Source organism: Cannabis sativa, chromosome 8, assembly GCF_029168945.1.
Source record: "Cannabis sativa cultivar Pink pepper isolate KNU-18-1 chromosome 8, ASM2916894v1, whole genome shotgun sequence".
Taxonomy (NCBI): Eukaryota; Viridiplantae; Streptophyta; class Magnoliopsida; order Rosales; family Cannabaceae; genus Cannabis; species Cannabis sativa.
This window is the reverse complement of record NC_083608.1, coordinates 48,553,874-48,573,178: the sequence shown is the minus strand read 5'-3', so window position 1 is coordinate 48,573,178 and position 19,305 is coordinate 48,553,874. Positions and strand designations below refer to the sequence as shown.

Here is a 19,305-nt window from a genome sequence, read left to right as displayed (position 1 = left end):
TTGTAAAGTTTTAGTTTTTTTAATTATTGAAAAAATAGATTAGTAAAAAATTAGTTATTTAACAAAGTGTAAGTTTTTATTTAATGTTACTACTTTATGTTGAGAAGACAATGGTGAGCAAATAATTTAAAAAAATACTAAGAAAGTCGACTAGTATATGTTATGTTAATTTTTCTTTCTTATAGTTATAGTGTTGGACCTCTTGAATAGATGAAGTATAATATGTTAAATTAACTTATAATTTGAATAGATAGAGTATAATTTATTCTTAATGCATTGAACATTTGACTCCTCTATTAAGTTAAATTTAGCTCAAATTATACTTTAGATTATTCTAGGTAATAAATTAACAAGCCTAAGTAACCTATTTAATTTAGGTCACATGCTTTATCACAATTAAAAATTATTTTGACATAATCAATATTCATAGAATCATTACCAACAATTTACAACCCTAAACTATTAGGTGAATAACAATTTTAAAATAACAATCAATCACTATAGTATCATATTAAGTGGTCATTCAAATAAGAACAAGACAATAATCATAAATTTTAAATCCAATTACTAATTAGATTGGATTAGATCGAATTTTAAAGTGATCAGATGATGATTTTTTTAAATCTAATTACTAATTGGATTGGATCAAATAAGGAAAAAAATAATCAACATTGCATCAAACGCACAATATCAATTTTCCTAGCAATGTTTTCCATTCTCTTTCTTACTAGTTACTCCTCAAACCCTATAGATATCACTTAGAAGATTTATGAGAAGTCTTCTCTAAAATCTGAAAACTTGTAAATGAGAATATTCTTTTTTTTTTTTTGAGTGTAGTCTGTAGTGGTATTCTACAATCAATTAATATTTTAAAGATCTTAAGTTCGAACCCATGACCTTTCCCTCTTTTCCATCCGTCCCTCACCAATAAGTTAACTTTAGGGGGTAAGTTGAAAAATGCCTCTTTTATTCATCAATTAATCAAATTTACCTCTAATTTTATATTTATTTGAAACATACCTCTTTTTTATATGTATTGTACCCAAAATACCCTTACATAAGAGAATCACATGGAGAGTATCTTGAAGTGACATGGGCAAAATTAGTACAATGTTTAAAAAAAAAGGTAAAAATGATAAATTTTAAAAAAGAAGGTAAAAATAAAAGAGGACAATATAAAAAGGGTATAAAGTATAATTTCCTCTAACTTTAGTGGATTCTTCTACAGACCTTCAGTTTACAAGACTGACGCTATGGGCCTTGTTTGTAAATGAAAAAATTGAGTCTCAACAAAATGTGAAAATGGCCCATTCACTTTTTATTTATTTCGAATTTAACATTGAAATATTGATACATGTATTGGTGGGAAAAATAAATAAAATAAAAATGGTACAGAACTTTAAACTTTTTAAAAAGATACTATTACTAAACAAGGGTAAAAAACAAAACGAAAGCTAACAAGTAGAGAAGATCCTATCCTCCAAAAACGAGACTTTCAAACATCACTATCCCATTCATTAATGGACAAGGACAAAGGGTGGATTCAGTTTCAATACTAGGAATGGCCCACACATGTGATATCCAGCTTTATAAACCAAAAAAGCCCAACCCAAAAATATTCAAAACACATTCTGGCTTTTACCCAAAAACGACAAACATCCAATTTAATCCAATCAAACTGAATCATCATCTTTACAGAAATACCATAACAAAGTTTGTCCTAAAAACCATTCACTCACTCATTCTATCTTATGATGTTGTTCACTCACAATAGAATCATTCCAAGAGCATTCATGAATAAAATCTACACATAAAATTTATAATGACTGTCAGATGACTCAGGTCCTTTGTTTTCTTCAGGTAATGGTTTTTTTTCACTGTAGCCCCCACCCACAGGTGTTGTTTTTACCAAAAAAAAATGTTAATAAAATGACATAAAAGAATTATGCAAAAGATAACGTATGCCGCGGGCTGGCTGGCACATGCACAAAGCTGAAAAATCATCAAACCCAAGTCTTCAAATTAAATTATTAATTGCTCACTAAACAAGTTCTCGAACATAACAAAATAGGAGACAAAATTCAAGTCTCATGTACTCAACTTCGTAAAAAAGCTTAATTTTATCTAAACGAAACGAAAAAATTATAACAAAGCTCAACCTATTATTGGGTTGCTACAAACACAAAACACACTCTGCCCTAAACCCAATCTGTAATTAAAACAAAGCTCACAACTTTTTTAGTCCACTTGAAAAAGTAGCCCCCAAAAATAAAAGGGTTATTAAGTAACAACAACAAGTTAAAAAAGGTGACACAATTTTTATGACACTCTTCACTCATTTTCAATATCATTATTGTATAAACTTTTAAGCTCTTAATATAAAGTGAATATATATATCTTCTTGATACAAAACCATTTTATGTATACAGATGAAATATGATATATGATCCTCAACAAGAAGATGCACATAAACAGAGAAACTTTCCCTCTTTACTCGAATAGCCCATGAATCAATACCAACAACAATAACTTTTTCTTTATATAAATTAATTAATTGATTAATGAACTTGATCAAAGCACTAATTTTATAGATTAACTCACTCAAATTTAATTGAATTGATCACACCTTCGCCTAATATCTCCGTCTTTACTTCCGGTCTTCACTCCAAGAATGCTAAGCTTCTCCATTGCTCGAACAAAATCCTGAAAAAACCTTTCTTGGTTTTTCCCGTACAAATCAACGAAAGGCCTTGTTCTTGGATCACTGTGGAGTCCGTGATCCGTTTTCAGAAGCCCTAGTCCCTTTTGTATGTTCTGGTAATACATGTTGTCGAACTTGTTTGGGGTCATAATATCGTTGAATACAGAGAGAGTAGGGTTCTTCTTGTAATCGGCACAAGCTTTTTGCAACCCAGAAGCGAATCTAGGGTTGTATTGGGGATCAGTCGACGCAGTTTTGCTGTAGTTGTAGATCCCACTACTAAATTCTTTGCAATGCGAAAACCCAATCGTATGAGCACCGCTCAATGCCACCATTTCCTGTACAGAGAAACCTCGGGATTCAAACAATTGAATGATTCGCGACATCGAATCGGTCGTTCGAGGGAGGTGACCATCAACATCGGAAGCCCTAGATACACGACCGTCTCTTCGGCCGAGGAGAACGTTGTAATGAGGCCCGCCGAGCATAGTAACGAGGTCACGTGTCGCAACGGCGAGGATATCAGCGCAAGAGACGGTGTTAGGGCAAGCTAGCTCGAGTGCGGTCTTGGCCCGAACGACAACGTCGAATGCATCACCGGGAAGAGAGAGATTGATATCGGCGTCGCGCTCGGCGGTATTGAAGGGCGTAGATGAAATGAGAATGGAGGCGTCGCAACCGTTGAGGAGGCAATCGTGGAAGAAGAGCCGGAGAGAGGCAGCGGCAGTGGATGGACTGGAGATCTGTTTGTTGGTGACTGTGTCTTGGATGATTTGCTCGAATCTAGGGCAGGTTCTTCGGTAGTAGTTTGGGTATAGCTTGGTGGACCTGGACTGAGCTTGCGAGCTTGGAAGAGCTAAAGAAGTAACGAGAATGATGGTGATAAGGTGGAGCAGTGAAGCCGCCATTGTTGAGAGAAAGAAAGCTTAGCTCAACTCCTCAGCTTTCACTGAAAGAGAAGACAGAGTATTTTTAGAGAGAGAATGAGTGGGTTGTGATTATAGAGAGATAGAGAGAGAGATTGGTAAATTTTAGAGAGAGAAAGTGAGAGTGGGGAAACTCTTTCTTATTTTCCTCCAATCACGGGAAGCGTGTTGTTTGGAGATAAGGCCTCACTTTAATCTCATGGCGCGTGGATTGATTTATTTATTTTATTAAACAGGTTTTTAGGTTCGTGTCCCATTAAGTCAGAATTTTGTTGACTAATTAGTTGTTTATTTATTTATTAATTATAGTGCTGTAAAAGGTCGGTTTGGGCAGTTTATCCTATATATTTTCTAACCCAATCTAAAGTTTTGGTTGCTAAAATTTAAGTGCAACCCGCCCAATTAAAAAAAAAAATTCTATAAATCGACCAACGGTTTTGGCGATTTGGTCGGGTTAACCCGCCCAAACCGACCAAATTTTTTTTTTTTTTTAAAAGTTTTAAAGTCAAAATTAACAAAAATTTTAAAAATAAATTAAAAATATCACATTCAACCAAAATACAATACCATATATATGACTTTAAAACTAATAATTAAGTATATAACTTTATATTATTATATATTTAATCATTTATATTATATATAATAAAAACTAAAAAGTTTAAAAAAAAAAAAAAAGTGCAAAATCGGGTTGGTCGGTTTAATTTGGCGGGTTGGACCTATTTTCAACCCGCCCAATTAACAGATTGGGCGGTTTGTAATTTTTTCGGGTTATTTCGGTTTGTAATTTTTATCGGTTTTTTCGGTTCGGTTTGGGTGGGTTATTCGGTTTAGGCTGTTTACAAATTTTTTTGTACAGCCCTAATTAATTAAGAGCTTTACGTCGTCGTTTCATTCAATTTTGTGTTGCTTTTATTTTTTTGGTTTTATTCTTTTACTTAATAAGCTGAACGTTCGAGGTAGCGAGTGGAATGCGTGGCGCGTGGGGTTACATTTGGGGTATCAATGTATCATCACTCATCAGAAATGTGACACGTTAACCAAGAGAATTTATAAATAACTAAACGTCGTCGTTTGAAAGGTATAGTGATTGATTATGGAGAATTCTACATCTGTCAACGTAAAAGTTAAAAGGGTTCAGATTGTTATATTGCATGTCACGCGGTTGGCTATAGTAAATCTCTTCTCTTTTTTAGGGGAATGGTAAATCTCTTTTCTAGTGGTAATTTAGTTTGGAGTCAAAATTAGAATTTAAATAGCTTAGTTTATTTGTCTATAAAGGAGAGATTCATTTAAGGATCTCAAAGATATTTATATAATTTATGAGCATTGTTATTTGGCATATGATAACTAATAACATGACATTTTTGTAGTGGTGTTTGATGTTGTTTATGTCTTTTTAGATTATTTTTTTAAATATAATTTAATATCAAATCTTAAATCTCTTACAAGTAACAAATCAGTTGTAATAAATTTTAAATTGAAACAACGACCATAAAAATAGAGATTCTAGTAAAATTACGAGTGACCCTATTAATTGATGATAAAAAAAACTTAAACATTACTCAATTCTTGAAGTAAAACTTTACTATCTTGAATAACACAACTAAATAAATAAATCATAACAATGGAGTTCCATAAAACTTGTACAACCATAACGCAATCTATCTCTAGGATCGATCCTAAAACTTAGTGTGTCATAGGAAGAAAATATTATTAAATTTTTATTTAGAAAAAAAAAATATGATATTTTTCAACATCAATTAAAAAAAAATGTATAATTTTAAATGAGAAATTTTTAGTTCCTAAACTAAGTGGGTCCTAGGAAATTTATGACTCAACTACATTAGAATTTCCAAAAATATACACCATAATAGTATATATATTTTATTTGTTAATAAATAAGTATGATCATGATTTTGCATTATAGAATGGTTAGATGGAGTTGAGCGCATATTTCGTCACCCACATGAGGCATCATGCACATCATTTAAATTTGCTAATATATATACTCTTAACACTTTCATTCATTAATTAATATTAATAATAATATTATGTACGCGGCTTCACACCCCCACAAAAGCAGGTGGCGGTGAATAAAATTAAAGAATACCCAATTCACTATCTCTAATATATATATACAAAATCTTTTAATTATTTACTACTTTTTCATTAAACCAATTCCCTTTTACAAAAAAGTAATAAGAGACAAAGGAAATTGTTATGAGAAAGACAAACATTGGCAGCAGCATTGCTTTGGGAGTTGTGGACCATACCATATAGATAAAAAGAGGGTGAAAAATTCAAAAAAAAAAAAAAAAAAAAAAAAGGAAGGGATTAGGTGGATGAGTGCATGTGGTTTGTAATGTATTGGAGTGGTGGACCATTCATTCAAGATTTCACACACAGCTCACTCTGTTTTAAGTCATAAATACAGCTAAGATCTTACTGAACCAAGCCCTCTCTGTCTGTGTCGCTGGCCATGGCTGGGCTGGGCCACACAATGGACTCACATCAGATGTGGCTCTATTTTTACACTACTTTCGGTTCTCTTTTAAGACTGTCACCTCAGGTGGTTTAAGAAAGAGATTTTTCACTCTTTTTTTTTTTCTTTTAACAAAAAAAAACTATATATATTATCATTCGGTTGAAAACTTGAAATAGACAAATGTCACAAATCTATGTTTTGGCATCTCTAAGGAGATAGTATCTATAGTTATTAAAAGTAAAAATATCATTTAATTTTTTTTTTTATTATTTTTTCTCTTATCCTAGTAACATTTAAAATATTATTTATTTATTTTTTTATTTTTAAACTCTAAAAATTATCTACTATGATTCCATATCACATTAAATTAATAATTTTTATTTTTGATAAAAATAATTTTTTCTAAACAAAAAACAATGTCATGTGATCATGATCCATATTGAGTAACACTTTATATAAAATCGATCTTAAAAATTAAACCACATTAAGACCACTTTAATAAACAATCTCCATTAAAAATGTTCTAATTTTGAAGTTCAGCAAATGTTTGTACATGTAGGAAATTTTTAGTGAAACCAATAAACGTAAAAGACACGGACACGAACAATTTCACAATATCGAACTAATAAAATATAGTAGTTGTTCTATGCTGGGAACTTCATGGTTGATAAACTGTAGTGCGCATTTTGAGTAATGCTGCTAAATATTTGTAAAAAAATGGCGACGTAATTAGCACTTCGGCTATAAATTTCACTAAAAAAAGTGCGGCATTGGAAGAAAATCTACTGAATTTACAAATTAGAGAGGAAAAACATTACAAGTTATTCACCACAATTGTTATTGGTCTCTTGTGGCCAACTTCCTCTTACCAATACAACCAAATTTAACCTTAATATGATGATGAATCAAATCATTTACATGTCTAACTGAGTAAGACTTGTCCTCAAAAACACAAAGATTCCTATTAATCCAAATATTATAGACAACTGCAGCCATAACCTGCTTCTGCATTCCCAAACCAAAGCTTCCAATCTAAACCTTCCAACCCGAGAAACTAATGGGCCACACAATAAAACCACACAAGCAAGAAGATAAAGTCGATGAAGTTTGTCCCTTGTCATGAGGTTGGTGCTCACCATTTGCCAAAGAATAAACCTATGTTTTGGGTTTGGGACTGAGAATCTACACCACCCTACTCTAGCCTTGTCAATTTTCTCATTACAAAGTAAGGAGTTGTACAACTTACTTTTAAGTTTCCCATTGTAAACAACAACTTGGAGAATAGAGTGTGACATAGTCTCTCTTAGCTTGATAAGCTTCTTCCAATACCGGCTAGAGTCTCTTGGTTGGGTAATTACAAAAAGTCTTGGCCCTTTAAGTAAACCTTTTCTTTGCTAATCTTCCAACTCTGCTTCATCTTTGATTCTCTATTATCATCATAATATGTAGCAGCAAAAAGGTACAATACAGCTTTGTAGTTTTTCTTCTCTCATTCTATAATCATGTCTACCATTTCTAATATCATTAATACTTTCTTTTTTTTTTTTAATTTCAATCTCTTAAATAATGAAAATTTTACATAATTGAGCAAATTTGTTTACCAAGAAAACAGTAAACATACTAAAAATTACAGCTCATTGATCATTGGAAAAATAGATGATCAAAAGAATAACTTGACTCAAAAAAATGTGATTTTTGAGTTTCATGCTAACTTCTAGTTTAGAAATTTCCCTTGGCATAATCTTCATACTTGTGAGTATTCATGAAGTTAGTGAGGGGTGAGTTATAGTTCCTTCCCATAACTTCCTTGTAATCTTTCCACCAAAGGCTAAAACTACTACCTTTCAAGAATATCTCAGGTGAAACTGCATAGTTTTTCAGTAAATCAAATACATAATCCTCAAACAGCTTCAACTTTTCTTTGCAAGATTTTTTCTCTTCAACACTTGATGATTCTGTTTCCTTCAAGAGTCTGCATATAAGGATAGACTCCTCTACCTTTGCCCAAAAGCAAGAATCTTCAGTGAGACTATCATTTATCAGTTTCTTTTTCTTGTCATTCGGGGTATTTTTCTGTTCCTTCGATCCCTTCTGCCATTGCTCCAAGAGGATGAGGTGTCTATCTCTTCCTTCCTCTTCATAGTTTCTTCCATCCTTCTTGTAGTACTTGGCGATATGAAGTGGTTCCACCATTCTTCTGTAATTTGTTGCAGCGAAAAGGAATCGTTTCGAACCAAACAATCCTTTATGGGGTTTCTTCTCCTCTTCTTCAACCATGTCTATCCAATAGTTTGTAAGTTTTTTGCGAAATTCTTCAACATCCATATCAGCTTTGAACAGTTTTTTCTTGTAGCTATCATAGTATCCAATTTCTTTATCCTTAGCCCAATATTTGTACCATTCAATTTGTGCCATATATTTTTTTATTGCAGGCAATTTCTTCAACATAATCAAAGACTTGTTCCTTCCCATCAAGAACTTTCTTTGCTGTTTTTCCATCTTCTCAGCTAGCTCATCTATCTTCAGCTGATTATCATGCTGTCAAAAACAGAAAACAGTTCAGAAACAGAATCCAATTTTTTCAACTGTAAAAAAACATGATTGGACTAGTTTAGTTACCTGGGGTTGTGTTGTTGTGATCCCTATGGCAGAGAGCTGTGTGATAATGCTTGCCTTGAAAGGATTTGAGGCTGAGTCTGCATCAGAGTTGAGTTTGCAAAAGGCCTTACTCCTAAGGCGGTTTAAAATTTTCTCATAATCGAACAAATGCTGCATTTCTTGAAAAGGATTTCGATTTGCAGCCTCCTGTGAGGGCGCAGTTTCCACCAACAAATGTGAAATGGTTTCGGGATCCTCAAAACATGAACACCCTGATTCAGAACACAAAAGAAATGTACCAAATGGTTTCAGGTCTTTGAAGATCCTAGGCACGGGATCTTTGTCTGAGACCAAATGCAGGAAGTAAGAATTCCATGAGAATTTAGCCAGTGTGTTTTGCAGGAAACTGTCCCCAATAAGGGGTGATCCAAAAGTGATACAAAGTAGTTTGCGCTTGTCCCGATCCTTTGTAAAGATACCGCTTTCTAACAGCAACAAGGTGAAGAGCGAGGCGATTGAGCCTCCCAGAGAGCAGCCAGTGACAATTAGTGGCATGGAAGGGTCAATCTGTATTTGGAGTATGAAAGTTAAGAAGCTAAAGCCAAACCAGTTATCTTATCACATGTCAATTGAAAACAATCAAGAGGTGGGTGAAAACCACAAAATGTACCAGGCACAGCAGGAGCTCACAGAATATGGTTCAATAGATTCACTATTTTTATTTATATTTAGAGTAAATAGCGGCATAAATACTCAAACTTTTGATTTCATAAATGGCATCAACTCAATAAATTTTTTAGAGGCGTAAGTACCAAATATTTATAAAATTATAATTTTCCTCTAAGACCCAGATTCTAAATTGTTAGATTTGGACATAAACATGTAGTATAAGCTTCTTTCAAATCTTGTTTTAACAAATTCAAAATGGAGTTGTACTGATAAAATTGAAGAAAAATTACAATTTTATAAACATCGAATACTTATTATGTTGCTAAAAAGATCGTTAGATTTAGCTACTTAACCAACTATTTACCCTTTTGTTTATGTCTAATTTGGCAAAACACACTACATTACATGAAAATAAACTATCACTTTTCCAACAGCAAAAAAATCAACAAATTATAAACCAGTGATATTTTTCATGATCGTGCTAGTTCTTGATCATAAAAAAAGAAGTAAAATTCAAAGGAAGTGGGGCAAGTGGAAAAGGTACCTTATTTTTGAGTTGAGAAAGTTCCTTAAGGTACTGGTTGAAGAGAGTAATGGCAGCTTCATTAATGGAGAAATGTGTTTTCTGAGTAAGAGATTCAAAAAGATCAAAACTTTCCTTGACTGTTGGTGATGAAGATGGAACCAAATTTGAGCCTTGTTGAAGCTTTTCCTTGGCAAAAGATGGTGAAGTAGCAAAAGCTATAATGGTAAACTTTCCCACTTGGTATTTTTCGAATTTGAGACCCTGAAACGATGAAGAAATTCCATTGGAAAGCTCCATAATCTTCTTCCAAGATTGTTGGGGGAAATCAGAACCCACCACCAGATTTGCCATTTCTGAACCACTGCTAAATCTGGAAATCAATCAATAGTTAATACCCCAAAAAATGAAAAGTAAGAATTTTTATGTTCTCAACTTAATTGTGAACAAATCCCATGAGAAAAACATTAAAACAAACCGAATTGGGCAGTAAAAGATTCTTACAGACACTGATTCATCTTTAAGTCTGACCCTTTTGAGCTCTGCCTAGAAACAAAGCTAGATAGATAAATTGTGTGATTATTGGTGTGTATGGAATAAAGAATGAGTTGAGCCAATAATTCATCATTAAGGAAGCCATTGATTAAGTCAGTCAACGTTCAAACTATAGAGGAATCTTCTAATGTAAATACATTTAATAGCCTTTAAGGCTCTGGCTCTTGCAAAATTGATAATTCTTCAAAGCTTTTTCCATTTTTTCTCCTTCGGAAACAAGCAAAGAAGTACTAGAATAAATTTCTCAATTTTCATTATTTTTAAAACAATACATTATGGGGTACTAATGCAATGTTAATATGCCTAATAATATGCCTAATAATTAGTAATTTTTTTCTCCCAAACTTTGACATGTACTAAATCATGCCCTTTGAACTTTTTTGTCAGTTAAAAATTTCCCCTGAACTATTAAGATTGTTAAATTTAAAGACTTTTATCTAGATTTGGTAGATATCAAAGTCTGGGGAGCATGATTTAGTACCTAAAACAGTAAAATTGAATGAAATTAGACAAAAGTCCTTAAATTTAACAATCTCAATAGTTCAGAGGGAATTTTTAACGGCCAAAAAAGTTCAAGAGACATAATTTAGTATATATCAAAGTTTGGGGGAAAAATTACTAATTAGCCTAATTTATTAAATTAGATTTCACGAATTATAATGTCCATGACCACACAAAGATTTTTTTTTTTCTGTTTTTAGACAAGAAGGAACTTTCCTTTTTTTTAATGCAATAAAGACATTTATAACATTTTTTTTAGTTTTAAAATTAAAAAATTCAAGAGACAAAATGTAAAATTTTATTTATTCTTTAGAGTATAAGAAAAACTTGTACTACAATAGACCCCAATCCATTTTAGTATTTATGAGGATTTTTTGTTGTAATATTTAAGACAGTTTGTAAATTTTATTAAAAAAATTTAATAATTTACAATACTAAAAATAAAATTTAAACAATTATTTACTACAAAAAAATAATCACTTATCTAATAAAATATTTAAATTTTATTTAACACTGTAAATTATTTAAATTTTTTCAAAAAATATACAAATAATCTTAAATAATTACAATACACACAATTATATAAAATATAAAATAAAAAATAAAAAAATCTCCTCGATAATAAAATAAAGAATCTACTAAAATACTATTTTAATTTTTATTTAATATCTTTTCATATAAGTCACCGACAACAACTATACATTGTTTTCCGTACATGGAAGATTAACACTATAATAAACAACTTCTATTTTCTTTGCAAAAAAAAAAAGCTTCTATCTCTTAACACTAAATATGATTTATAGTTACAACATTCCTAGCAATTTCACTTATTTATGTTTTATATATATTTATGGTAACTTTACTTTTTTTTTTTTTTATTTTACAACAAATTTGTTTGCATTATTACTCTTCTTTATTTTCTTCTCTACAAATATAATTTTAATTTTACAAACATACAAAATAAATAATGTATAATCAAATTAAAATTATGAGAGCAAAATTCATAATTTGAAAATACACGTGTTGATGTGATACTACTACCTGTAAAGTAAAGACTGTCCAATCCTACGAGTAAGAAATGTGTGCCAAAAATTTACAGAAAATTGGGAAACTGGAAAATCCCATTCCTCTAAACCTCTCAAACAGAAGAAAATAATAAGCTCTAATTACTATTAGGGAAAATATAAATATATATATATATATATATATATATATCTGATGCCATTGCTGAGTTCACATTGCTTTTTGAGAAGAGGGATTTACTGAACCAATATGGATATCTTTCGTGTAAATATTGGTCAGAGCAAAAAGCAGTAGCACAAACACAACTTGAGCACTCATTATTCCAAAATGGCTAATGCTGTTACCAATTTCCATCCAACTTCCTGTATTTCGAACCTGAAATTGATTAACCAAAACAAAAAAGAATGTTGGTAATGATTAATATGCCAAAACATATTCTTGTCGGTTTTCAATCTTGCTTTAAGTAATAAAGTCAACAAGTAAAGGAAGAAGGAATTGATCAAAGTAAGTACCAGGAAGAAGAAGTGTAAAGTCATCACATCCGAGACTAATATGACAAGGAAATAACAACCCGAACGTGGAAGTTTGTTCATCTTTGTTATCGCACTGAATACACATCTGCATTTTTATCGACGGGGAGTTAAAAAAAAAGTCAATGTTTTGATATGGTTGAGAAATTTGCCATCATAAAAGTTGGAACCTTTACTTACATGACAAGCATGAATGGGATGAATAACTTGAAGATAAGCAAGGCTGCCATCAAGAATGGCTGCATTTCAAGGAATATAATTTAATCTCAAAAATATCTCGCAAACAATACAATTAAAAAGTGGGAAATTTTAACCTTCACTTACATTGAAGATGGTAATGAATCGATAAACAGATGAAATCTCAAAGCTTGCAATACTCGCGAAATTTCCAGTTCCAAAGAAGGCCACATTAAACAAAACCATCTAAATATCACAGGAATTAGCTAATCAGAGACAGTTTAATGTTAAGAGTCATAAATATCAAAATAATTCGGGTATCTGAAACCTATGGTGATAAGACTATAAACATACTAAGAAGAAGCAGAAGTTGGAAAGAAGACTTAAACTTGTTAGAGATAAAGTAAGAAACGTGCAATAAGGGAGGGAAAATAACTTACAAAGATCAATGGAATCCTCATATCAAACAGTTGCAAGTATCTGTCATCTAGTTCAAGTACATTATCCTCCAAATTTTTCATGGATGCTGAAGGCCTTTTCACCTTCCTTACATAAAGAAGTGTGTTTTCAAATAGTATCCATGCCACAAGTACAAGAGAAAGAGCACCATAGAAGATTGCTTCGTATCTACATGGTGAAAAGGAAAAAGATGTTCTCAAATGAAGATTTCAATGTATGAACTATGTACTATGGTTTCCCATGTTGAAGCATATCAACCAACAATTTCATTAGAATGTAGAAAGAAAGAAAAGAAAGAGATAAAAGAAATACCCAATAGACAACAGAAGGAAAGTGGGGGCGAAACCGAGAAATATGGAGGTAAGCCTGGACAAAAGACTGTTTGCCGAAAACAAAGGCAGAATCATTGAGAATCCTACGACACAAAGAAGTAATGGGTATAAATAGTCATGTAAGTTCCAGTTCTAAATGATACAGTCTTAAATTGCAGTTAGTTGAGCAAAATCAGAATGAAAATGCAACAGTGGATAGGCTTCTTTTACAAAACAATATTGTAATAGAATGTTCTCCAAAAAGAAAAGGAAAACAAAAATAAAAACGATAAGCGTCAAAACTGGTTTACCGGCAATGGACCAGTTGATAAACTGGTGTAATGCAAGCAATTCTTGTTTCTGTGTCCTGTGAGATGTTGATAATGGCACCATAATAGATGATAACCCCACAAAAAGAGCCTGAATAGCAAAAACATAAAGAATAATAATCCCCCAAAAGAAATATTTATTAGATTCTACTCAAGTTATATGTTTATGAAAGAACAAACAAAGGTTAAGCGTCTCATATTACAAAGTAAGCTCTTTATTGCACCTGTAGAAGGAAGAGCATAGGAAACTTGGGCTTCTTCTTTTCATGATTGCAGAGACTAATCCAATATTTATTCCCTCCTGCATGCAGATCAAGCCACCTCGCTGCAATTCCAATAACGATGATCATAGCTCCACTCCCTATTCTGAAAGCAAAATTGTAACAGCAAAACATCACTAGAATACTTATACACAAATCTTAAGAACTTCTGATTCATTCCTTAGTTGTTCTCTATTCAAAAACCAATCCTTAATGTAGCCATGACGCTTTTAATCTGTAGATTTACATATTGGCCTTTTGCCTCTAAAAACTAACACACACTGGCTTAAACCCAAACTCACTCTCCCACCACTAAAAAAAAAAGAAAAAAAACACAGAAACACTCACACTAAATAAGTGTTCTCTGGAATTTCTGCTGGCATCAAGGTGAAAACAGATAAAAACCAACACACCGCACAAACAAAGATTGGTATTCCAGATCTCCATGGAATTGACTTGTATAGATATAGAGAACCTACGACCCCCGCTACCAGGAAATACAGAGTATAGAGCTTCCTCTCGGTAAAGCTATTGACCTGCAAGGTTGGAACATAGCATAGTTTAGAACTTTATACTGTCACTTTATCTTGGAAAAAGCAGGAATTCGTAGAATGCTTAATTTCTATACCAGAAATTCAAGAATGAACACTGACACAGCACAAGTAGCTAGAATTTTAGCGGCGTAATAAACTCTTCTTCCATGCAACAGCTTCCACGATGCTTTAATAAACTGATATTCACTAAATATTTGTGTCCACAGAAATACTGTCATTGTTGTGTACGCATGGTAAAGAGGAGGAGAACGCTCAAGAAACAGTAGAGTACTAATTACTCCCATCAAAAGGCATCCACAAAATTGAACCTGCCACAAAGAATTGTATTTATATTTTAGTTTTTGTATGCTTCTTCCTCCAGTTTATTAATCATAAATAAAGCTAACAAGTTCAGGCTTACAAGAGCTTACTTTTTTGTAATCATCTCTCTGGTAATTTGTGAATTCCTTTCTAAGAAGCTGTACTGGCAATGAAGTATAAGACTGCAGTACATGAATCACAAGATAGATCATCCAACCAATGTAGCCAAGACTAATTACGCTCATGAGCATCAGCCAATCATATGTTTGAAAGTAATGGAGTCCTTGCAATGCCAAGCTCCGAAGATTTTCAGCTAACTTCATTGCAGCTTCATAGTCTTTACCAGATATGAGTTCCTCAATTTGATCCAATATAGAGGTATAATCGGACAGAGGTTTAAAGGGCTTGAAACTTATTGAATTTGACTGTTTTATTTCTAAGTTTGTTAAGGAATAATATATAAAATAGTACCATATCTCATCCACAAAAGACGTAAAAAAAAATCTCATGGTACAAGCCAATTACAATGAAAAGAAAAGCTCGATATAAGTTGACAAGAGGATACGTGACTTGCGAAGAAACTGATTAAGGATTTGCTTTGTATTTGCTAGCACAGCTTCAACTTCTGTTGCCTTTAGAAAAAAATAAGTTAATCAATCTTCAGACATCTTTATCTGTTATGAAACTAATTGATCTGAAGCCTTCAAAATTTATTTTCTCGTTCCAATTAACAAACTTCACTCAAGGAATAAAAACTACCTAATTTTACCTCATTAAAGTTAATGTAATCACGAGGCAAACTTCCAACTGAGTTCACAGGACATGGCATACCAAGAAGAGTTGACTGCCATAGAAGTTAAGGAGCATATAAGTCTCAACTATCAATAACTTAAAGAGGATATAAAAAAAAATTATGGAATCAAAATGTACAACCATGAGCGGTGCAATATCAGCTTGGTTGACATCCACCCTTTCTAAGTCATGAAGACCCCATTCTGTAGGAGTTGGTGCATCATGCATATGTTCATCAACAAAACGAAAACCACAGTCGGAATGATTGCTGCTGGAAATCGGTCTGGGATATTTGACGCCTGCTCCCCACGCAACAAGGGGAGTATCCGTGTTTGTAGGATGCCCATCTCCATGGCTACCTATTAGATAAACCATAATTAGGTCTTTCAACTAACAACAAAAATGTAAACAGAAAAATAATTTATCATATTCTGAGAAATCAGGACACATCCATATTCAAGGACAAGGAAATAATTTGTGTATTGAACACAAGCAGCCATTCTTAGTCTGTGGCCAGGTGTTGGGGCTTGGAAAACTTTTAGGTGAGATGCTAACCATCTATTTTAAGCTCCACTTGTGTTCACTTGTTTGAAGAAAGTGCACAGGCCCAAAGAAATTAATTAGGAAACCTGTGATAGAGAAACAAAAAGTAACTGAAGACAAACCAAAGGGAAGTGTTTTGAAGAGTTGAACTCCAAACATTTAATGTTTAGTTTAATATCGATGATAATTGACCTAGGAATGTTCTTCCATAATTACCAAAAATTTATCATTATTATTATGAGCATCAAGTTGATTTGTAACTTGCCTAATTAGTGAAAGGTTTTAGCAATTTATGAAATCCAAAGTCCAAAAAAACATATAATTCAGTGCATTGATGAGCAAAGTAATCCACAACAACTAAAGGCTATCGAGTAGTATCTCACCTTTGTCACTCATTCCGTGATCAGCAGTAAATATATATGATGTACGATTGTCCCTGTAATAATCTTCAAGAAGGTTGTAAACTCTTGCAGCTATATCATCAACAACTTTAACATTATTGAGATAAATGGATGAAAAGGGTTTATGAGCATGACCATTTGAGTCGCATCCAAGCAGGTGCAAAAAAATGACAATGTTATCCTGTTGAAGCAACTCCTTCAACTTTGGGTCTTGTTTGGAGTTATTAAAAAGGCTCTCAAATTGTTGAAAAGACCACTCATCCAGAAAGGCGGCATCTGCATTAAGACTATCAATTCATATCTGTCATGATAAAGTTAATATAGAAGCAATGATCTTTACTAAACATCTAAAATTCAAAAGTATCGAAACAATATTTATAAGCACAACTTTAAGATGAAGCAAAGAAAGTTTGAGCAATTATTTATGCATGAAGAAATAGGCAGAACCAGGGAGGTAAAATATGAGCTTGAAACAAATTGTTTAAGATTGTAATCAAACCAGTTGCAAAGTCTTCAAATTCATGAGGATAGGTTTTCCAGGTGCTGTGTGGCAATGCCCCGCAGAAAATTGGAACTATATCTGGGCTACCAAAAGCAAATGTATGTCGACTTTGGTTAAATACCGAATCAAATTCCACTGGATTTGCTTTCCATCCTGAAAAGGCAATTGAGTGTCTTTAGCTAACAGAATGGGAAGCCACAAAACAATTAACATCTCTATGAAAGAAAGACCAACCTTTTGTAACTGCACTAGGATCCTCATAGAAACCCGCAATGATGGAAACATGTCCAGGCCTTGATTCCGTAGGAGGGCGAGCATGAGATACTCCCCAGCGACCCTGCTGTTTAATCACATTTCTTAAAAATGGAGCTCTATAGTTTCCACCAGAATCAGGCTCAAAGAATTTGTCAGCACGTAAACCATCAGCTGCATTTGTTTTTTTGGTCATCCCCACAGCATAGAAATGAATAAATTTAGTCATTTTCCAAGCAACAAACTAAGGTTGCGTTTAATTGGAAGGAATGAAAACACATAAATTCTTTGAATGGGAATAGAAATAGAATGAATTTAAAATGCATAAAAAATTTATAAAAAATAAATACTAAAAGTTTTTCTCATCTCTAATGGTTTTTCCAATCATTTCAAAATAGAATAGTCATACCAGAGAAACAGTTCCAATATTTAAAATGAAACCAAACTAAGGAATGGAATGAAAATTGCATTTCATTTTATTATAATGCTTTTTACAAATTCCACCCTTATAAAAATTCAAAAGAGAAACACTACGATACGATCCATATAATGACATCAATTCAGAACTTGAAATTAGTTTTAAAAAAAGTTGTGACCCAAAGTAACACTCTTCAGCACAAATTCAATTCCTTCCTTACATGCTATGAAAAGAAAAACCAAGAATAAACGCAAACCCATTTCAATGCATTTAGTATCAACAAAAGAGTTTCATTTCATTTCAACAGTTCAACAAACAGGTAGAGTCCAACGATCAACGCACCAACGAGAAGAACGAGTCGCTTGGCAGGGGTATGAAATCGAGGAGTGACGGGATCCATGCCGTGAACAATGGGGGTTTTGAAGTAGATATCGAATATACTGAGCATGTAAACAGCGTGAAGAACAACACCTAAGACAACAAGCCATGTCTCTCGCGTCTTCAACCATTTCCGTCTACTGGTTAAGCTTGCTCTATCGTTGGTACCCAAAATCCCATCACCGCGACCCATAAGCCCTTGCTTTTAGTTTCTTGGGTTCTCTGGTTTGGTTTGATTTGGTTCCGATCTGGAAGAGAGTATAGAGAGAGCATTGGTTGTTCAAACTTCAAAGTCGTGTTTTTTAACGAAAAACTGATTTTTATATGGGCCTTTAATTTTGGCGGCTCCCTTTTGAATTTGTACCCAATAAATCTATTGGGCTATATTGGATCCAACTGATCCTTATCAAAATTACATATTTTATGGACTTTTTACCATTTGTGTAAAAATGTAGTTTTTTTTTAAAAAAAAAAAAAGTTATTTTAAGAGAAAATTTAAAACAAATAAAGTAATTTTTTAATTTTTCATAAAATATTTTTTTAAAAAAATAAACTATATTTTGTAAACATTGCCAAAAAAACCATAAAAATTTAGTGCATGTTTGACATCATAATTAAAAAATTGTTTTTTATTTTTAAAAACAGAAAATTATTTTGTGAAAATAATTTGGCTTGTTTGACCTTGTTTTTTTAAAACAATTTTCAGAAAATAAAATTACAAAAAATAAGAATTTTGAAAACAACAAAATATTGTTTTCTGTTTTAAAAATCAATTCACTTTTGGTCAATATTATTTTCAAAAAACACTAACCAAACAAAACATGACTTGTGTTTTAAAAACTTCAAAAACTATTTTTTGTTCTCATTTCTAAAAACAATTTTTTGAAAACAAAAAATAGAAAACAATACCAAACATACTCTTAAATTCTCTTTTTGCCATTTTTTTACACAAAGTAACCTTGTGGGTTAATTTTTAACATTTATACAGTTAAGTTTTTTTTTTTGAAAATTTTATACAATTAAGTTTATATATATATATATATATTTACAATTTTTATTAATTTAATTAAAATTTTGCATAACCACGTGAAAACAGCATAATATGAAAAAGAAAA

The 19,305-nt window shown here is 32.3% G+C and overlaps 3 protein-coding genes across 4 annotated transcripts; all 3 read right to left on the bottom strand.

The window, feature by feature from the left end:
• Positions 1-2,316: 2,316 nt before the first annotated feature.
• On the bottom strand, positions 2,317-3,937 carry LOC115699599 (peroxidase 31). Its single transcript, XM_030627088.2, has one exon. The coding sequence runs from the start codon at positions 3,607-3,609 to the stop codon at positions 2,608-2,610; it is 1,002 nt and encodes a 333-aa protein (XP_030482948.1). The 5' UTR covers positions 3,610-3,937; the 3' UTR covers positions 2,317-2,607.
• Positions 3,938-7,636: 3,699 nt separating this feature from the next.
• Positions 7,637-10,724, bottom strand: LOC133030010 (senescence-associated carboxylesterase 101). Its single transcript, XM_061102187.1, has 4 exons — positions 10,410-10,724; positions 9,927-10,278; positions 8,735-9,280; positions 7,637-8,653 (listed from the first exon to the last, which is right to left on the bottom strand). The coding sequence occupies exons 1-4, from the start codon at positions 10,421-10,423 to the stop codon at positions 7,835-7,837; spliced, it is 1,731 nt and encodes a 576-aa protein (XP_060958170.1). The 5' UTR covers positions 10,424-10,724; the 3' UTR covers positions 7,637-7,834.
• A 1,198-nt stretch (positions 10,725-11,922) lies between these two features.
• Positions 11,923-18,490, bottom strand: LOC133030009 (GPI ethanolamine phosphate transferase 1). 2 transcript variants are annotated; one of them, XM_061102185.1, is made up of 18 exons: positions 18,155-18,490; positions 17,377-17,568; positions 17,140-17,295; positions 16,623-16,916; positions 15,838-16,055; positions 15,674-15,748; positions 15,470-15,536; positions 15,015-15,340; positions 14,679-14,912; positions 14,399-14,586; positions 14,015-14,156; positions 13,773-13,881; positions 13,463-13,565; positions 13,132-13,318; positions 12,839-12,937; positions 12,695-12,753; positions 12,497-12,602; positions 11,923-12,359 (listed from the first exon to the last, which is right to left on the bottom strand). In XM_061102185.1, the coding sequence occupies exons 1-18, from the start codon at positions 18,381-18,383 to the stop codon at positions 12,195-12,197; spliced, it is 2,949 nt and encodes a 982-aa protein (XP_060958168.1). In that variant the 5' UTR covers positions 18,384-18,490; the 3' UTR covers positions 11,923-12,194. The 2 variants fall into 2 exon arrangements, with proteins under 2 accessions (XP_060958168.1, XP_060958169.1); XM_061102186.1 differs by lacking the exon at positions 18,155-18,490 and having other exon boundaries at positions 17,140-17,254; positions 17,362-17,460.
• Between the last annotated feature and the right edge of the window lie 815 nt (positions 18,491-19,305).

Excerpts from the sequence above, each read along its gene's own strand:
- LOC115699599 (XM_030627088.2), bottom strand. The coding sequence starts at position 3,609 with ATGGCGGCTTCACTGCTCCACCTTATCACCATCATTCTCGTTACTTCT.
- LOC133030010 (XM_061102187.1), bottom strand. Across the intron at positions 9,281-9,926 it reads TTTCTCAACTCAAAAATAAG|ATTGACCCTTCCATGCCACT; the intron begins GTACCTTTTCCA and ends CTCCAAATACAG. Across the intron at positions 8,654-8,734 it reads TCACAACAACACAACCCCAG|CATGATAATCAGCTGAAGAT; the intron begins GTAACTAAACTA and ends TGTTTTTGACAG.
- LOC133030009 (XM_061102185.1), bottom strand. The coding sequence starts at position 18,383 with ATGGGTCGCGGTGATGGGATTTTGGGTACCAACGATAGAGCAAGCTTA. Across the intron at positions 13,882-14,014 it reads CTATGCTCTTCCTTCTACAG|GCTCTTTTTGTGGGGTTATC; the intron begins GTGCAATAAAGA and ends TTTGCTATTCAG. Across the intron at positions 12,603-12,694 it reads ATCCCATTCATGCTTGTCAT|ATGTGTATTCAGTGCGATAA; the intron begins GTAAGTAAAGGT and ends ATAAAAATGCAG.